The 16,661-nt window shown below is 44.5% G+C and overlaps 1 protein-coding gene across 2 annotated transcripts in view; it reads left to right on the forward strand.

Moving 5' to 3' along the window:
* Window positions 1-16,661, forward strand: part of ELL (elongation factor for RNA polymerase II) — a 95,014-nt gene that overhangs the window by 52,813 nt on the left and 25,540 nt on the right. The window contains exons 3-6 of one of the 2 annotated variants that reach the window (XM_075902904.1): window positions 3,775-3,896; window positions 6,693-6,853; window positions 10,043-10,296; window positions 14,678-14,802. In XM_075902904.1, coding sequence (XP_075759019.1) covers window positions 3,775-3,896; window positions 6,693-6,853; window positions 10,043-10,296; window positions 14,678-14,802 — 662 coding nt within the window. Of the gene's footprint in view, window positions 1-3,774; window positions 3,897-6,689; window positions 6,854-10,042; window positions 10,297-14,677; window positions 14,803-16,661 lie in introns of both variants that reach the window. The other variant, XM_075902903.1, reaches the window with a different exon arrangement.

The raw sequence follows: 16,661 nt of genomic DNA on the forward strand, positions 1-16,661 counted from the left end.
CTGCTGGCAATGCTCCTCTTAATGCAACCTAATATGCCATTAGCCTTCTTGGCTACAAGGGCACCCTGTTGACTCATATCCAGCTTCTCATCCATTGTAACCCCCAGGTCCTTTTCTGCAGAACTACTACTTAAGTGGTTGGTCCTCAGCCTGTAACCATGCTTGGGATTCTTCCGTCCCAAGTGCAGGACTCTGCACTTGTCCTTGTTGAACCTCATCAGATTTCTTGTGGCCCAATCCTCCAATTTGTCTAAGTCACTCTGGACCCTATCTCTGCCCTCCAGGGTATCTACCTCTCCCCCTAGCTTAGTGTCATCCGCAAACTTGCTGAGGGTGCAATCCCAGGTTGTCACCCACCTCTACTTCCCCTATTAGTTCCTCCTTGTTTGTGAGCAGAAGGTCAAGCTCCGCACGGCCCCTGGTCAGATCCTTCAACGCTTGTGCCAAGAAGTTATCCCCAACATTCTCCAAAAACTTCCTGGATTGCCTGTGTACTGCCGTATTGGGTTTCCCAATAGATGTCAGAGTGATTAAAGTCCCCCATGAGAACCAGGGCCTGTGATCTGGAAGCTTCTCTCAGTTGTCTGAAGAAAACCTCATCTATCTCATCCACCTGATTCGGTGGCCTGTAGCAGACAGCAACCACAACATCACTGCTGTTGTTTGCTCCTTTAAACTTAACCCATAGACGCTCAACAGGTTTTTCTCCCTCTTTATACTGGAGTTCAGAGCAATTGTAGTGTTCTTACATATAGTGCAACTCCTCCTCCTCTTCTCCCCTGCCTGTTCTTCCTGAACAGTCTATACCCTTCCATGACAGCGCTCCAGTCATGCGAGTCATCCCACCAGTCTGTTATCCCAATTAAATCATTTCTTGGACTGGGCCAGGGCTTCCAGTTCTTCCTGTTTGTTTCCTAGGCTTCTCGCATTAGTGTACAAACACCTCAGATAACCAGTTGATCGCCCTATCTTCTCTGTTCGGATCAGGGGTCCTCCTTTCTTGCTCGTTCCTCTCTGCATTTCTTCCCGGTATCCGACTTTCCTACTCCCCTCAGGGGTTTGGTCACCATCCCTCGACAAACCTAGTTAAAGCCCTCCTCACTAGGTTTGCAAGCCTGCCTGCGAAGATGCTCCTTCCTCTCTTTGTTAGGTGGATCCCATCTCTTCCTAACAATCCTTGTGCCCGGAACAGAGTCCCATGGTCAAAGAAACCGAAGCCCTCTCTGCAACACCACCTGCACAACCACGCATTTACGTTCTCAATTCGACGATCCCTGCCCAGTCCTTTCCCTTCAACAGGGAGGATGGACGAGACCACCACTTGCGCTCCGAGTTCTTGTATCCTTCTTCCCAGCGCTACATAATCTGCAGTAACCCGCTGAAGGTCATTCTTGGCCGTATCATTAGTTCCCACGTGGAGAAGCAGGAAGGGGTAGCGATCTGAAGGTTTGATCAGTTTGGTAAGCCTCTCAGTCACATCCTGAATGCGAGCTCCCGGTAAACAGCACACCTCTCGAGATTCCAGGTCTGGACGGCAGAGGGATGGCTCAGTCCCTCTTAGGAGGGAGTCCCCAACCACCACTACCTGTCATTTTCTTTTGGGGGTGGTGGCCGTGGAACCCCCATCCCTAGGACTACGCATCCCATGCCTTCCAGTAGATGGTGTTCCCTTCCAATTTCTTCCTTGTGAGGTCCCTTCCAAAGCATTCAGCACTGCAGAGCCTGTGGAGAGAGCCTGAAAGCGATTACTTACCTCTGTAGCATTGGGGGATTCCCGTGCTGGACTTTTTCCCCTTCTAGAATTTACATGCTGCCAGTTCTCTTCCTGGTCCCGTACTGCCCTCTCTGGCTCTTCTGCCTGCCGTGCTTGAAGGATTAAACGTTGCCTTCTATCAAGGAAGTCTTCATCCTCTCTGATCAAGCGTAGGGTCGACACTTGGGCCTCCAGTCCTCTAATTTTTTTCTTCAAAAATGGTGACCAGCTTGCACTTAGTGCAAATGAAATCCGTTCTTTCTTCTGGGAGGAAGACAAACATGGCACACTCCGTGCAGGTAACAACAGCAGACCTATCACCATCCATCGCTGTTGTCCTGGAAAAGGGATTTAAAAAGAAAGAAAGGCAAGAGAACCTCACGCCCTTCCCACTCCCCTTCCAAACTCCCTGTTAGCACTCACCTGTTCTCAAGCTCCTTGGTCGCTTGCCCATTGCCTTATAAGACCACTATTGTCTTACATTGAATTTTCTGAAGAAAATTCATAGTGTTCTTTTCCCTCATTCTATTGCTATTTCTAAATCTCACATGTGTCTTACTGTTCTGTGAGCAAGGCCAGACTGCCGCTTTCAGGTACGGGATCACTGGAGGAAATATACAACTAAAAAATGGCGTCGAGTTAGGATGGAGAAGGGAAGACAGATGCAACTGTTAAAGTTGGTGAACCAAATGAAACTACAACTCCTTTTAGTTAACATTATTCTGGTATTATGTGCTGTTGTTCACAAATGTAACTTCTGTTAATTGTTGAAAGCAGCTAAAGAGAAATACAGAACATAGGCCATGTCTACTCTGAGAGAAGCTTGAATTTATGAAGGTCGATTTTTTTTTTTAAGCACCCCATTTTGTAAAGTTGAACGTGTATCCCAACTATGTACGAGAATTCAGTGTATTTGAAATGGCACATCCCTAGCAGGGTGGCTGTGGTTCATTTTGAAAATGATTCACCATGGGTAGCTATCCCCCAGTGCCTATGCCCCTCTGCATTATGGGTTATGCTCCTAGTGCATGCTGGGACCAAAACTGTGCAGTGGCTGATTCTGGCTACGTATTGTCAGCATCCCATTATGCACTTGGTTCCTCCCACCCCACCCTTGCTTGAGAGCAACAGCAAATGGTCTTTTTGTGCTCTTCCTTCCTCTCCCCTCCCTCTCTTGGATGTCTGTGCAGATGCCATAGTATTGTGTGCTCTTCCCTCCTCTCTCCTCCCCCCCCTTGGTTATCTGTGCAGATGCCATAGTATTGTGTAAGCATGGACCCCATAGTGGATCCCATTGAGCATAAAAGTACTATGATTATGATGTTAACCATGATGCACCTAATGCTGGATCATCCAGTGTTCGCATGCAGCTGCTCCTAGACATGTCATGTTTGCGGCAATGATCCAAACCTCCTTTGTCTCTTTGTATGACTGCCTCATCTGCTTTAATTTTCGTGTGGTATTGCTGGGCATTCTTGGAGTATTATTTCTCCGCCATGCTGCAATCGAAGCATAGATATGTCTCTCTTTTGCTGGTGTGTAGTTCTAGGAGAACAGATTCCTCTTCCCCACACAACTATGAGGTTAAGGATCTCCTGCATGCTCCATGTTGGAGCTAGTCTGTGACCCTGGGAACTCATGGAACTGACTGTCAGGGGTGCTGCCTGCTGTGAAGTCTGCATGGCACTTGCAGAGCAGTAGAATTGAAAGTCCTGGCCAGAGTGGACCCTGCGGGACACCTCCCTGAGGCCAAGAATGTCTACTTTCACAGCATTGCATCTGCACTATCATAAAGTTGACATGCAAGGTCAAATTAGCGTTACTTCTTGTGAAAGCAGGAGTTGAGAAATCAACTGGAACGGCCCTTAAAGTTGACGTAACGGAGTTGGTGGTGTTTAGAAAATCGACCCAATGCTGTGAAGGTTGACCTTAACTCCCAGTGTAGACCAGGTGTAGGTGATCTGAATGTCTTGTTAGAGCAGATTTCCCAATGATCCACACTTTTTTTTTCCCCCCAACAGCACATCACAATTCCCAGACCTGATTGTTCAGCGCAATTGCGAACATTCACGTTTTATCTTTCAAATATCGGCAAGGACAGCCCGCAGGGGAGTTTTGACTGTATACAGCAGTATGTATCCAGGTGAGTGGTACATCAGAAGGGCGGGGAGGGGGAACTGTTGCCAAGAATGAGAGTTTTTACTTACATTTTGAACAGAAGTGAAATGTAAATGTTCCTTTAAGTTTTGTGGGGTTTTTTGAGGAGGCTTTCCCTTAGTGGGATACTGTGTACCTAGGGATCATACACAGAAAAATGACTATCTGTCTCAGCCACTCTGATTTTTTTTTTTTCTGCTCCGGTCCTCGTCGCATTCCACATTCTTTTGTTTTAAAAGTCTCTCTTGTGTGTGAAACTTTTTCCTTAATTCAGTTCTAGCCATGGTGGAGGTGCTAACATCGACTGGTCACCAAAGTTTAAACCTGCATGTTGATTAACCCCACTTATACCAGCAGATCTAGAAAACTTTGTGACCAAAATGCAGGTAGCCTGTGCGCACACATTCTCCTGTTTAACTACCATCGATGGAGTTAAACTGTAGTGGGGCAGAGAAATTTTTAGGGAAGGTCGGTCATTTTACTATATCAGTCTGTAGTCTTGGAGTTGATGTGATGCCATGAAGTAATCGTAGCCCCATCTGCACTCCAAAAGAGACTGTTAATAATCCTTTCTTTACATTCAGTTCAAACTCCAAACCTTACGGATACCACTGTTTTGCCCCAGTGATAGATGGTGCTTATGTATGGTGAAAGTTTTCTTCTAAAGCTTTCAAATGGGATTTCACAAGAGCCCAAGTTAATCGGAAAAACCCATTGACCTCAGAGACATCCAAGTTAGGCCCTGTCTAAACTGCCATGCTACACTGACAAGCCTAGGCTTGTTGGGTAGTTGAGTCACTACTCAACTGGTTGCCTCTCCTCACTGCCTCTGTATCAGAGGCAGTAAGGCAGAGGAGCAGGAGCCGGTGCTGGGGGAGGGAGCGGTCTTAAAAGCCATTCCCCTCCTCCCTGCCCCCCAGCACCATCTCCGTGGCGGGGAGGCAGAGGTGCAGCGGGGGACCTGGTGCGAGCCAGGACTGAGCAGTGCTGGCTCGCGCGAGGCCCCAGACCACTGTGGCTCTGCTTTTTAAATGTAGTAAGAGCCTGGCCGCAAACCCCCTTATTGACTAATTGAGTAGTACTTGATTAGCTTACTAATCACTATTTAACATCCCTATCCCACAGTGCCTGCCCTGGTGGCTGTGCTCAGTGTGTTGATCTCTGTTGCCCTGCAGGCGTGCCTCCTTCCCCTTTCAAAGCTTCCAGAAGTATCTGACAGCTAAGTGAGCTGCACGGTGGGGAGAACAAAGAACAAATCATTGGAATGCTTCTGTTCTGTTCTGCACTAAGAACACAGAGGCAGGCGGGCAGGCTGCTGCTGCAACAGGAGGGCTGGAGAGACAGCTGTGCTGCTCTGATGTTCCTCAGCACGGAGAGCTCATAGAGAGATGATCCCAGGAAGTGCAGGGATCAGCTCTGCCTTCCTCCTAACGCTGCTCTGTGGGATGCTCACCCACAATGCTTTGCTCTCTGTCCATAGGATGCTAGCAATGTGGCCATGAAATGTTGACAATGGGAGGCAGAAAAACTGGTTTGACTTTTTTTTTTGGTGACTCTTGCATGCCGAAGGCACTTTTGTCCCCAAACCTTCCCAGTGTAGACATAGACTAAGTAAAATAATAAGTGCTTTTGAAAATTCCAGCCTTCAAGGCCAAGTGTGAATTGCTACTTTAGTTTGGGAAAAACTTCTGACCAAACTCAGCCACAGCCCCACTTGGGGCGCAAACAGACTAATTGCACTGTCTAAAATCTCTTATAAGAGGTGATTAACAGCACATGCTTCCTTCTCTCCACATCGCCCATAGGGTGGATCAAGGAGAACTCTGCTGTTAGTGTAGCATTGAGTTGGGGAGGATGCATTGTGATGGAGAAAGCCTTTGCATTACAGTGTACACAGCCTTGGAAAAACATGACTGGGAATGAAGTCACAGATAAATGGGTCTGTCAGTGAGACCCTAGAAACTCTTACGTTAATGCTTTGCAGGAAGGTTTTCACATCTGGGCTATGGTCTTGCTCTGTGCCAATTTCCTACCTTTCTTATAATTAGAAAGCTGCAGTGAGCGATTTCACTGATGCTTTGCCAATGACAAAGGGATGAACACAGGAAAAGATTCTTAATTCTCCAGTGTCTTGGAAAGATCAAGCACCTACTGGTCCTAAGGTACTTGCAGCAAAGACCCTTCCATTTGTACCGAGCAGGCAGGGTTCAGCTCCGTCAGTAACCACTTGTTGCTCAGTGGCTGCTGGAGAGCAGCAAGTTTGTCTCTTGCACCCATTTTGCAGAAGTGCACTGGGGAGGAAGGGTTGTCTTGTGGTTAAGGCCTAGGACTTGGAGCTGACGGATCTGGGTTCTATTCCTGGCTCTCCCCCGGATTTCCTGTGTGACTTTGCACAAGTCACTTGAACCATTAAGCCTCAACTTCACTGCGTTGCAAATGAAGATGTCCCCTTACAACGGTATTGGGCTTCATTCATATTTGTAAAGGACTGAGTTGCATGCCCATATGAGTGTAATTATTTCTGCAATAACTTGCTGGCAGGAATCTGAAATAATAAACTGACCAGCTTGCTAGCAGGGGATTTTCCCCCCTCCCTCCCGGCCGCATGTACAGAAAAATATCAGTATGGCTTGTGTAAGAAACTGACATTTACCAAAAGCCCATGATGTGCATAGCTGCTTTCAGGTAATTTCAGGTCTCGCTATGCTTCACTGACTAGCCAACAGCGAAATGGATGTTAATCCTAGGAATATCTGATTATATCCTTTATTTTGTACAGCAGTGGTAATATCCAGCTGGACTGTCTTGGAAGCATACAGGATAAAATCACTGTGTGCGCTACTGATGACTCCTACCAGAAGGCAAGGCAGAGCATGGCACAAGCTGAGGAGGAAACTCGCAGCCGAAGCGCAATAGTTATTAAACCTGGTGGTAGATATGTAGGTAAGAAGCAACTTGATTGTGGGAACTGAACCTGGTTCCCATTTGTTATAAATGTGAGTGTCTGGGCTATTCATGGCTTGACTGTAAGTGACTTGCTGGCCAAACTTTACATCTTCACAAATCTTTATTTTTAAGCAGTACAGGTTGAGCCTCTCTAGTCTGGCACCCATGGGGCCGGACCACAGGAGGTTATGATTCTCTAGCAGCATTACCAACATGCTTACTGGGCTCTGAGAAGATATTCTTTAGGGGTAAATTAGAGCTAAGTAACAGCGCAGAACCCTGAAAGCCAGGACTGGTGGCTGTAAAACTGCATGGGACTGCGGGAAACTTAGTCAGATGTCCACTTATGTGTGTGGCCAACTCAAATCACGCTGGGCCACAGATGTTGCTGGACCAGTGTGCCAGACTAGAGAGGTTCAGTCTGTATCTGGTAGTGTCTGCGGGTCTGGTAACTTTTCTAGAGTAAAGATGCTGAAAATAGTACAGCTAATTTAGCAGGTTTTAAACTAATAAGCGAAAGTTCTTCACACAGCGCATAGTCAACCCGTGGAACTCCTTGCCAGAGGAGACTGTGGAGGCTAAAACTGTAACAGAATTTAAAGAGAAGCTAGATAAATTCATGGAGGTTTGGTCCATAAAAGGCTATTAGCCAGGAGGTAGGAATGGTATCCCTGGCCTCTGTTTGTCAGAAGCTGGAGATGGGTGGCATGAGACAAATCACTTGATCATTGTCTTCGGTCCACCACCTCTGGGGCACCTGCTGCTGGCCAATGTTGGCAGACAGGCTATTGGCTAGATGGACTTTTGGTCTGACCCAGTACGGCCGTTCTTACATTAGTGGTCAGATATTTAGTTACCATTGTGTTCCTAAATGGCAGATGAAGATTGGCCTTATATAGATCGCTTTTTGAGAGAGTCTTTATTTTTGTTACTAGGGTCCAGATAGTTGTACTGCTTCACAAAAAATTTGTGTTCCCTGACCCAGGGTGTTCTGCATACCTGGGTGGTATCGGCACTGAAAAGGAACTCATTAATTGTCATCGGGGGGGGGGGGGGGAGGGCTGAACTTGTATTAATCATTAAAGAGATTAAGATAATGGTGTTGTTTGCAGCAGTGGAAGGAACTATTCTACCATAGAGCTGAAAGGCAGAATCTGTACTGGCAAGGAAGAAGTCAGGATGAATACCAGTGGGTTCCAAACTGGTGTGAGAAGTCAGTTTCCATGGGCTCTCATCCCAGGGACCTATCCACTGTTAAATGTGTACAACTAGTGTAACCCAAAAGGTCCAGTCTCTGTTTTTTGAGCCAGTTGGTTTTTCTTCTCCCAGCTCATGTGATCTGCTGACTTGTCTGCTCACAGAGGATGTGTATGAACAGACGGTGAGTTACAGAATGTAGCATTGACCCTCACTTGCAGCTTTATCAGCTAAGTGCTCAAAGCTGAAAAGAAAGATGGTAATCAGGAAGGAAATTGATTGATTTCCTGTACCACAGAAAATTGTTTAACTTTTCATATTTGAGAAACCATTAGTGAAGAGATAATGTTGTCAGGCTCATGAGTCAACAGCGTCTTCGCAAGGAAGGATAATGAAACTTACATTTTCAAATTCTTATTGGAGCTGTTCCTTTGATCAAATGAAGACACAGCCATGCAGATGTTAGGGGGGTTTACTCTGTAAATTGAGACTTTGGTGTGATAATGTTTGGGGCCAAATGGTGAAAGAGGAGCACTGAGAACAGAGTAGTTAGGCTTGTAGTCAGAGAGGGAAAGAAGAGCGATCCGTGGTTCTGATAGAAGATGCTCATTACATCTGAGTTGCAGGATCCTCAAGCATGTATGTCGCTTGCAGTCTTTGTGCAATCTCTCCCTTTCTGCCTTCACTCAACACCCCCTCCTCTTCCCCCCCATGAAACAGCCTTATTGACTAGCATCAAGTTGTGTGTAATTGGAAACCAGGAAATGACGACTTACAAATTATGCAACCTGAATTTGAGTAGAATAAATAAACATTTGCATACAGTCATCAGCATCTTCAGATGACTCAGTTGAAAACGTTTCATAAGCAGAGAAAATTGCCATGCTAAAATAAAATCTTCAAAATGACTGGAATAAATAGTTGGATTTCATTTATGCCAGATCTGTTCACTCTGTTTGCTTGAACTAAAATGGCTGTTAATTTTTTAAATGGCTTCTATAAAACTGTGCAAAATATGAAGACTATTGACTATCTTGTTTCCTTTAGACTGTACTGGATTCTTCATCGGAGGCATATTTATGATGAGTAATAGAATCCAGCTTTTCATTAGGAAAGCTCTTGTTTTCCCCATGGAAACAACTCAGGTTTTTTTAGAAGGGGTGACTGATGTGCCAGTAAATGTTGCAGTTGGCTTCTGCGTCACTTCAAAGAGGTTCCCAGTTTGTGCGCAAAAAAAAAAAGTTTAGTAGTAACTGGAAAAACAGACTCAGCCTAATCAAAAGGAAATAGATAAAAACACAGTGCCTCAATTCCATTTTGAGATATTATCCTGGGGAATTTGAACTGAACATTAAACTCTCTTCAAGTTCTCAAGTGTACACAGACCCATTTTAGAAGGCTGAAAGTTATTACTTAAATAGAAACATCGTATTCATCAGTATGATAGATGAATAGCCTAGCGTGTGTTAGCCCCCATTCATGTCCTGGTATTTGTTCTCGGGGGAGAGCTCATGGAACCAGATCCATACAGTTCCTATTGTTCTAAAACCAGAAACATCTGCTGGAAAACAGTTTAGCTGAGATCAGCAGCAGCGGCGCCTCCCGTTGACAAGTTCTCTTACACTCTGTATTGTAGTGCTGCCTTGCTTTGCAATAGTGGGACTTTCCTTGTAACATTATGAAGGAGGACTGGTGAATGGAGAGTTGAGCTTCAAGTGTTTAGCCAATAACAGCCCTCTTTCCTATGAGTGACTGCTGCTGCTTTGGACTTCCGGTGAGACTATACAAGCTTGGATTGAATCCTCTTAGATTTTCAGAGAACATTTTTCCTAGACTTGCTTTGGAATAGGAATATGTGCTTATTTGAGTCTTCTGTTATTGTCGGTCGGGGCTTCGTTTTGAGTGTATGTTGTACATGGGCACATTGGCAAAACGCTGGGCTTGGTGCAGTGATTTCCACGTGTTCACTCCGTTTTCCTCTCATTTTAGGCAAGAAGGTTCAGGTACGTAAGCCTGCCCCAGGAGTGTCCGATGCGGTTCCCTCGAGGAAGCGGCCGACGCCTGTCAACCTTGCCAGTGCAATAAAGAGAGGCAACAGTGCGATTTCTCAGAAACCCTTCAAAGATAGGGTGGTGCACTTACTGGCACTAAAGCCTTACAAGAAACCTGAACTAATTCTCCGACTGCAGAAGGATGGACTTCCTCAGCAGGACAAGGATCTGCTGGACAGCCTCCTGCAGCAGGTTTGTGTCCTACGTAGGCGTTTGCCTAAACCATAGACAAATGGGGATGTCGTCGTGTTGGTAGACTTTTGTCTTGGTCCCTGTGTAAACTGCAGCTTTAATGAGATTCATACATTTAATTTTCTTTAATGGCTATGCCCAGTAAGATTTGACTGACTAAGGATAGATTTCAGTGTGTGTTATTGGCTTTGCTAGACACACATTAGCAGCCCCTCAACATTTTCCCTTTCAGAGGTTTATAACCCATTTGTTTAAATTTCCTACCAAGTTAGGACAGCTTTGAGAGCAGACTTTTGGATCATTTGCACACTTTCAAGTTGCACTGCATTACACTGGATGTTTAACAGTGAACTTTGTGTCAAACATTGAACACTTGAGTTTGACTAGATCTGAACTATGGTACAGTAGACTTGTGATAATCCGGAACCTTTGGGACCTAGGTGGTGCTGGATTATCAAATATGCCGGACTGTCTGTCTGTCTACACCCACTCTCTCTCTCTGTATCCAGTATATACTGTATGTAAAGTGTTTTAACCCTTTTTATTGTACATACTGGATACAGTATACTGTAATGTTTTATTTTTTAACCCTTTTTTACCCGTTTTGCTTGATTCTGCTGCTGCGTTGTGACTTGTTTTTGCCAAAGCTCGCTCACTAGGCTCTTGCCATTTTGATGCCGGACTATCGGGAGTGCCGTACAATTGGATGGCGGACTATTGGAGTTTTACTGTACCTAGGGGTCATGGCTGTTCACAACATGTAAAACAATAACATGTCTATATATTGACATACGTAGTATTTGCCTTGAAAAGAAAAACATATATTCCCTGCTCTGTGTCCCTCAGCTTCTCTAAGTCATGCCTTTACTGCTAAAGAAACTCAGTTGTTTAAAGATAATGCCACTTCTTGCTAGTCATGTTTCTCATATTCTAGCTGCACCAGTTCAGCCAATACCAGCCTTAATACTCTGATATTTTGTGCCGGCTGATTTTGTGCCATTTGTAATTCTCTTCATTGCTTTTATAGTATGTACACTTTCAGCACGCATTATCAACCTTAATTAAACCTCACAACATCCCTGTCTCTTAGGTATTAGAATTATTAACCCCTATCTGGCTGGTGAGTGAGAGGCAAAGAGGTGAAGTGGATTGCCCCAAGGCATACAGCCAGTTATTAGCTAACTTAGGGTTTAACATTGACATTACTGGTCCTCAATCTGGATTTTAATCCACTAGACCTACTGCAGTGTTGGCTGCCATGCTGAGTGCTTTTTAATCGGTGTCTTACTGCTGTTTGACTTCAGTAAACAGTCTGCTGAAATCTTCTACTAAGTCTCACACCCCTGGCAGGTTGCTACTGTGTGGAATGGCGAGCAGCATGATGAGGTTGAGGATAGTGCTGGTTTGGCTGAATGTTATTGCTTGTAAATAGTGGTAGAAATTCTGTAATGTGATTTGTCCTTTTCATATGTGTTCATTTTTTTTAATTGTATCCTTTGGTATCTATGGTTGTGACAATTTTCTTCCACTATTTGATCTGAGGAAGTGGGTCTGGCCCACGAAAGCTCATCACCTATTAAACCAGTGGTCCCCAACCTTTAGAGGCTCCCAGGCGCCCAGGGGTGGGGCCACTCATGTGCTGGGCGCCCGGGGGCGGGGCCGCGCATCCGGGAGCACGCCAGGGGACTGGGATGCCCTTGCACCCGGTGCCGGCATGTGCCCTAGGGCCGGGACTGGGGCTGGCCGAGCGCCTTGCGCCCGGGGCCGGCACCTCCTGTGCGCCGCGGGCGGGGCCAGCCCAGGTTGTCGGCGGGTGCACACAAATGCCCCGGCGGGCGCCACCGCGTTGGGGACCACTGTATTAAACCATCTTGTTAGTCTTTAAAGTGCTACACAGTCCTGTTTTTTGTTTCAATTGCTTGTAAATGTATCCCTTCAGCAGCAGCAGTGCTCCCATCCCTAAGCAAACACAGATAAGCTACAGCAGGCTGAGTGAACGTCATGCTCAAATGTGTCTAGGTGTCAGTTTCATTTTGTTCTTTTATCTGTGCTAGAGTTAAATGTACAGTCTAATTACTCAAAAGTTACCATTGAGGGATGGTGCATGCAAATCCTAGGAGCTGCAGTGTTCCCAGGACTTGATGATGTGGAAAGCAATCTTAAAAAAGACAAGAAATCCTGGGAACTTTTTCAGAATAGATTGTAAAGCCTGAGCAGGGCCTGTCTACATAGGCCCTGTTGCTACATGCTGGAGCTCGATCTTGTCATTTGATTTAGTGGGTCTACTAAAGACCCACTAAATGAAACGCTCAGGGTGCCTAGGTCAGCGCTGGTGCTCTTTGCAGTTGTGAGGAGTAAGGGAAGCCAGTGGGAGTGTTCATTCCCATCTCCTTTCCACTGTGAAGTTGGCCCCACATTCAGCTTAAGATATGTTGTCTCCAGCTATGTTATTTACATAGCTAGAGTTGCATGCCTTTACTAGACCCAGAAGATTGGCTTTAGATCTGGCCATAGTATCTGGTACATGGTTGGTGCAAAGGGGAGGGAGGGGAATTATTTTTGTAGTGCTTCTGAAGCAGAAATTGGCTTTTTGTTTCCCTTATTTTGTTCAGATTGGATTTACCATGTGGCTTAAATAGAACATACATTTTAAGCCATCTTTTACTTGGCTCAGGATTTTGGAACATTGACAGAACTGAAAGGGAAAAACATTTGTCGTGTAAACTGATAATTACGTGTCTTATCTCTCATCTGCAAAACAAACCATGTTCAGTCCTTGACTACACTTTTTGCTTGCAAATAAACAGTGGTGTAAAAATATTGAGCTATATTGTGTAGTAACAAAGCAAGAGGACGTGAGATTGTGACATAGTGTTTCCGGTTAGTTGTTCTCTTTCTTGCTCCTTCACTTTCTGTTTTTTTGAGGAGTAACTCATCATTTTGCGAGGATAATCTTGTGGCACATTTCCTATAGTGTATTGTCAAGATGAGTTACAATCCATAAAGACAACCTAAAATGTAACTGCTTCTACTGGACTGGCTAAGTTCTAGAAAACATGTTTGATCTTAAACCAATAAATAGTATATCCACTGATAAGCTGAAAACCTATCCAGATCTGGAGTGCAGCCTATTTTAGAGCAGGGAACTAAGAACCCATGAAATCTGAGACTGACTTCCTGACTTTGCCTATTGTAAACATGACCTTGCATAGGTATGCAACATCTGTGCCTCAGTTTCTCTTTCTGCAAAAGTGAGCATAATACTTCATCCCACAAGGGAACTTTGCTTTGGAAAGTACCTTGCTGTCCTCTAACAAGCCCTACAGATATGCAGAGAACTTACAAAGGTGTGATCTTTGGCTGTAGAGGTTACTAATAAATTGGTAGGAACCTTGCATTTTTCAGATGAAAAGGTAATTGCAGTTGACTTTAAATTTGTGTCAGACTGTTGAAAGATCAATTCCAGAGGAGAAACCTAAGTTGCTTCCATGGTGACATGTTTGTTTGCTCCAGCAGTGTTTCCCTATTAGGCTTCGGATGGCCTCTGTCTATAGGAAATCTTAGTGGTAGGATCCGTCAAGTTTCAAAAAGCTTTCCAACCTCATGTGCTGTAGAAGTTGCAGAATATGATTGTTGGATGAAGAGATGATTTTGTTGAGCTCTGGAGGAATACAAGTTATTGATGCTAGGTTTTGCTTTCTCTCCTCATAATAACTGTCAGCAGGACCACTTTTTTCCCATAAAATAAGCAGATCATTTTAACTACAAGTATATGCCATAAAACCACATTGTGAGGACTCTGACGTGTTCTTTCTCCTGCTCCTCCAAGAAAACAATTACATTTTTTTTTTAAACACTACTCCTCTCTACCAGTGGCAAACTTTTGTCTTCAGGCAGCTGTGAACAAAGCTGTCACCATAATTTTGTATATCGGTTGATATACTGCTTCATCTTGGGTGTTGGACAGCCTGGATAAATTGTCTGTCTGTTCAAGCAGGGTTTAGTTCCAGATGTTTCCCTTGGCTCCTGTTGGAGCAGCCCCAGACGACTGTCCGTGTTGAATGACCATGTGTTGTATTTTTAATTGTTTTGTACTTTATCTCAGTATAATTTGATCTGTACTTAATAAACGAAACTTGCTCGGGCTCCTAGGTGCTACAGTAATAGATACTAAATTGTAATACTATGCTTCCGCTGTGTGAAAAACAGAAGGCACAGCTGGATGAAGCATTTTGGAAACCAATATTAATCCCGGTGCTTGCTGACACCTGTGACTGTCACTGGTTCACTAAATCAGCTGCAGCTTTTCATCCAGATTTTGTTCTAAAAAGCGTGAAAGCCAAACCCTAATGGATTTTCACAAATTTTGTTTCTATTTTAGGTGGCAAATCTGAGTGCCAAGGACAGCACTTATACCCTGAAAGATTCCGTGTACAAAGATGTACAGAAGGATTGGCCTGGCTATTCAGAAGGTGATCAGCAGTTACTGAAGAGGATACTTGTTCGGTATGTTCCACGTTTTTTGTGATGTCATCTGCTAGCTGGATCTCTTAGTAATCCACTGACTTGAGCCTATACTAAGGGAGTCAGATCAGCTGGCGTAAATCAGGGTAGCTCAGTGAAGTCAGCAGAACTATGTCACGCAGAAGATCTGGTCCCTAGTGTCCATTTAGTCTGCTACTAAATTTTGGCTAGTGAACATACTCAAGGGCTTCAAAATTGTACGCGGCCTTTCTTAAATTAGGAGTTTCACAAGTTGCATGGCCCTGTATTCTGCAAGTAAGAACCGCAAGCCACAAAAATACGGGATGAAGGAAAAGGCCATTCCTTAGATGGAAAGTTAATGATTGTTTAGAACTCTGGAACAGAATTTAGTTGTGGGGGAGGAGCAGCTTCTCTATCTAATTTAGCTCCTCTTACATGTGATTTGCTGTTACCTTATCAGACTTCTGTTAGTCCCTTCTCCCAAGGACAGGTTTTCCAACAACGTCATCCCCTTTCTGCCTAGCCACTCGCTTGGCTGCTGTGTTGCTTGCTCATCTGGATGCTCCCCTCTCGTTAGTGGCTCTCTCTTTTAATGAGGCAGCTTTTGTTGTAATCCTTTTGAGCTATCACAGTGTTTATAGGATTTGGTTGTTTCCAACCTAAATTGTGCTAGACTAAAGCACTGTGTCCAAACACAAGTCTCTCTGTGTGTGTCTTTGCTGTGCTACAGATTGTATCAGGCAAACTAGGGTCACCCAGAGTTAACTGTGACTCTGGATCCATCGCATTAAACACCATGTGGATGGAGACTATAGCAGACAAAGTTATGTAGCTCTGTGTATGGCAGTAGGAGCCCACTTCGACAGATGCCTCCTACCTTGTACATTTGCTGGCAGCACCTCATAGAGTGGCTTTTGTGTTTCTAGCTATTTTTTTCAGGCCTTTGAGTTTTGCCTCATGAAAGCCTGTGGGATTGGACCCTCTCTCTGTTTTGCTGGCTGAAAGGTGAAACTTGTTTGTTGCGAGGGGAGGGTAGTTAGCAGACAGCTAGGATCTGTTTACTTCCTCAGGTGCTTGTCCCTAGGACTGTAAGTTTTTCTCAGTCAGCAAGTAGTCCCATAAGATACTGTCATTCTAGTAGTACTTTACAGCTATACCCCTTACAATACATTAAAGTAATCTCTGCAGATTTCTTTTAGGTGATTCTGTTCTAAGAGATTTTAGTCTCCCGTCTGGTGTCCTGCACTTTTTGTTGCGCAGGCAGTGACTTGATTTTGGACTTGTTTTGAGACTTATGTCTGTTGTGATCTTGGTTAATGTAAAATATAGCTTTTCGTTTGAACAGTTTCCATGGTTTGAAAGCACAGTTGGCTTGAAGATGAGACTCTTTAAACCAACAAAGTCTGCAACACTAAATGTTCTTTGGCATACTGAGGAAAATTCAAACTGGGGTGTCGTAACCAATTTAAACATCTTTCGTGCTGAATTATAGTTAAATGGAAAATTACAACTATCCACTCAATCTGTATGGCTTTTAAAAAAAAAATTGATTCCTTCTAGCAGAGCAGTGTTGACTGCTTTTTCTCGAATTGTGGCATTCAGTTATGCGGAGATCTAAAAATAGACCCTGGAAAGGATGTATTCAACTGTACAAACAAAGGCCTGCTCAGCCAATGCAGGTAATGAGACTGCAAAATGGAAAAAACATGTAGGGCTGAAGCTGGTGTAAAAAAACCAAACAAACAAAACACTCTTAAAGGGCACAGACACCAGATGCGGGGTTTTGCATAGTTTTGCCATGGTAGTCTCAGTTGCTTAGTTCTGTCCAATTCTGAAATATCTTTTGATGGCACTCTAGCACCTTGTTTTTTGTCTAGTAA

Source organism: Pelodiscus sinensis, chromosome 19, assembly GCF_049634645.1.
Source record: "Pelodiscus sinensis isolate JC-2024 chromosome 19, ASM4963464v1, whole genome shotgun sequence".
NCBI classification, from domain to species: domain Eukaryota; kingdom Metazoa; phylum Chordata; order Testudines; family Trionychidae; genus Pelodiscus; species Pelodiscus sinensis.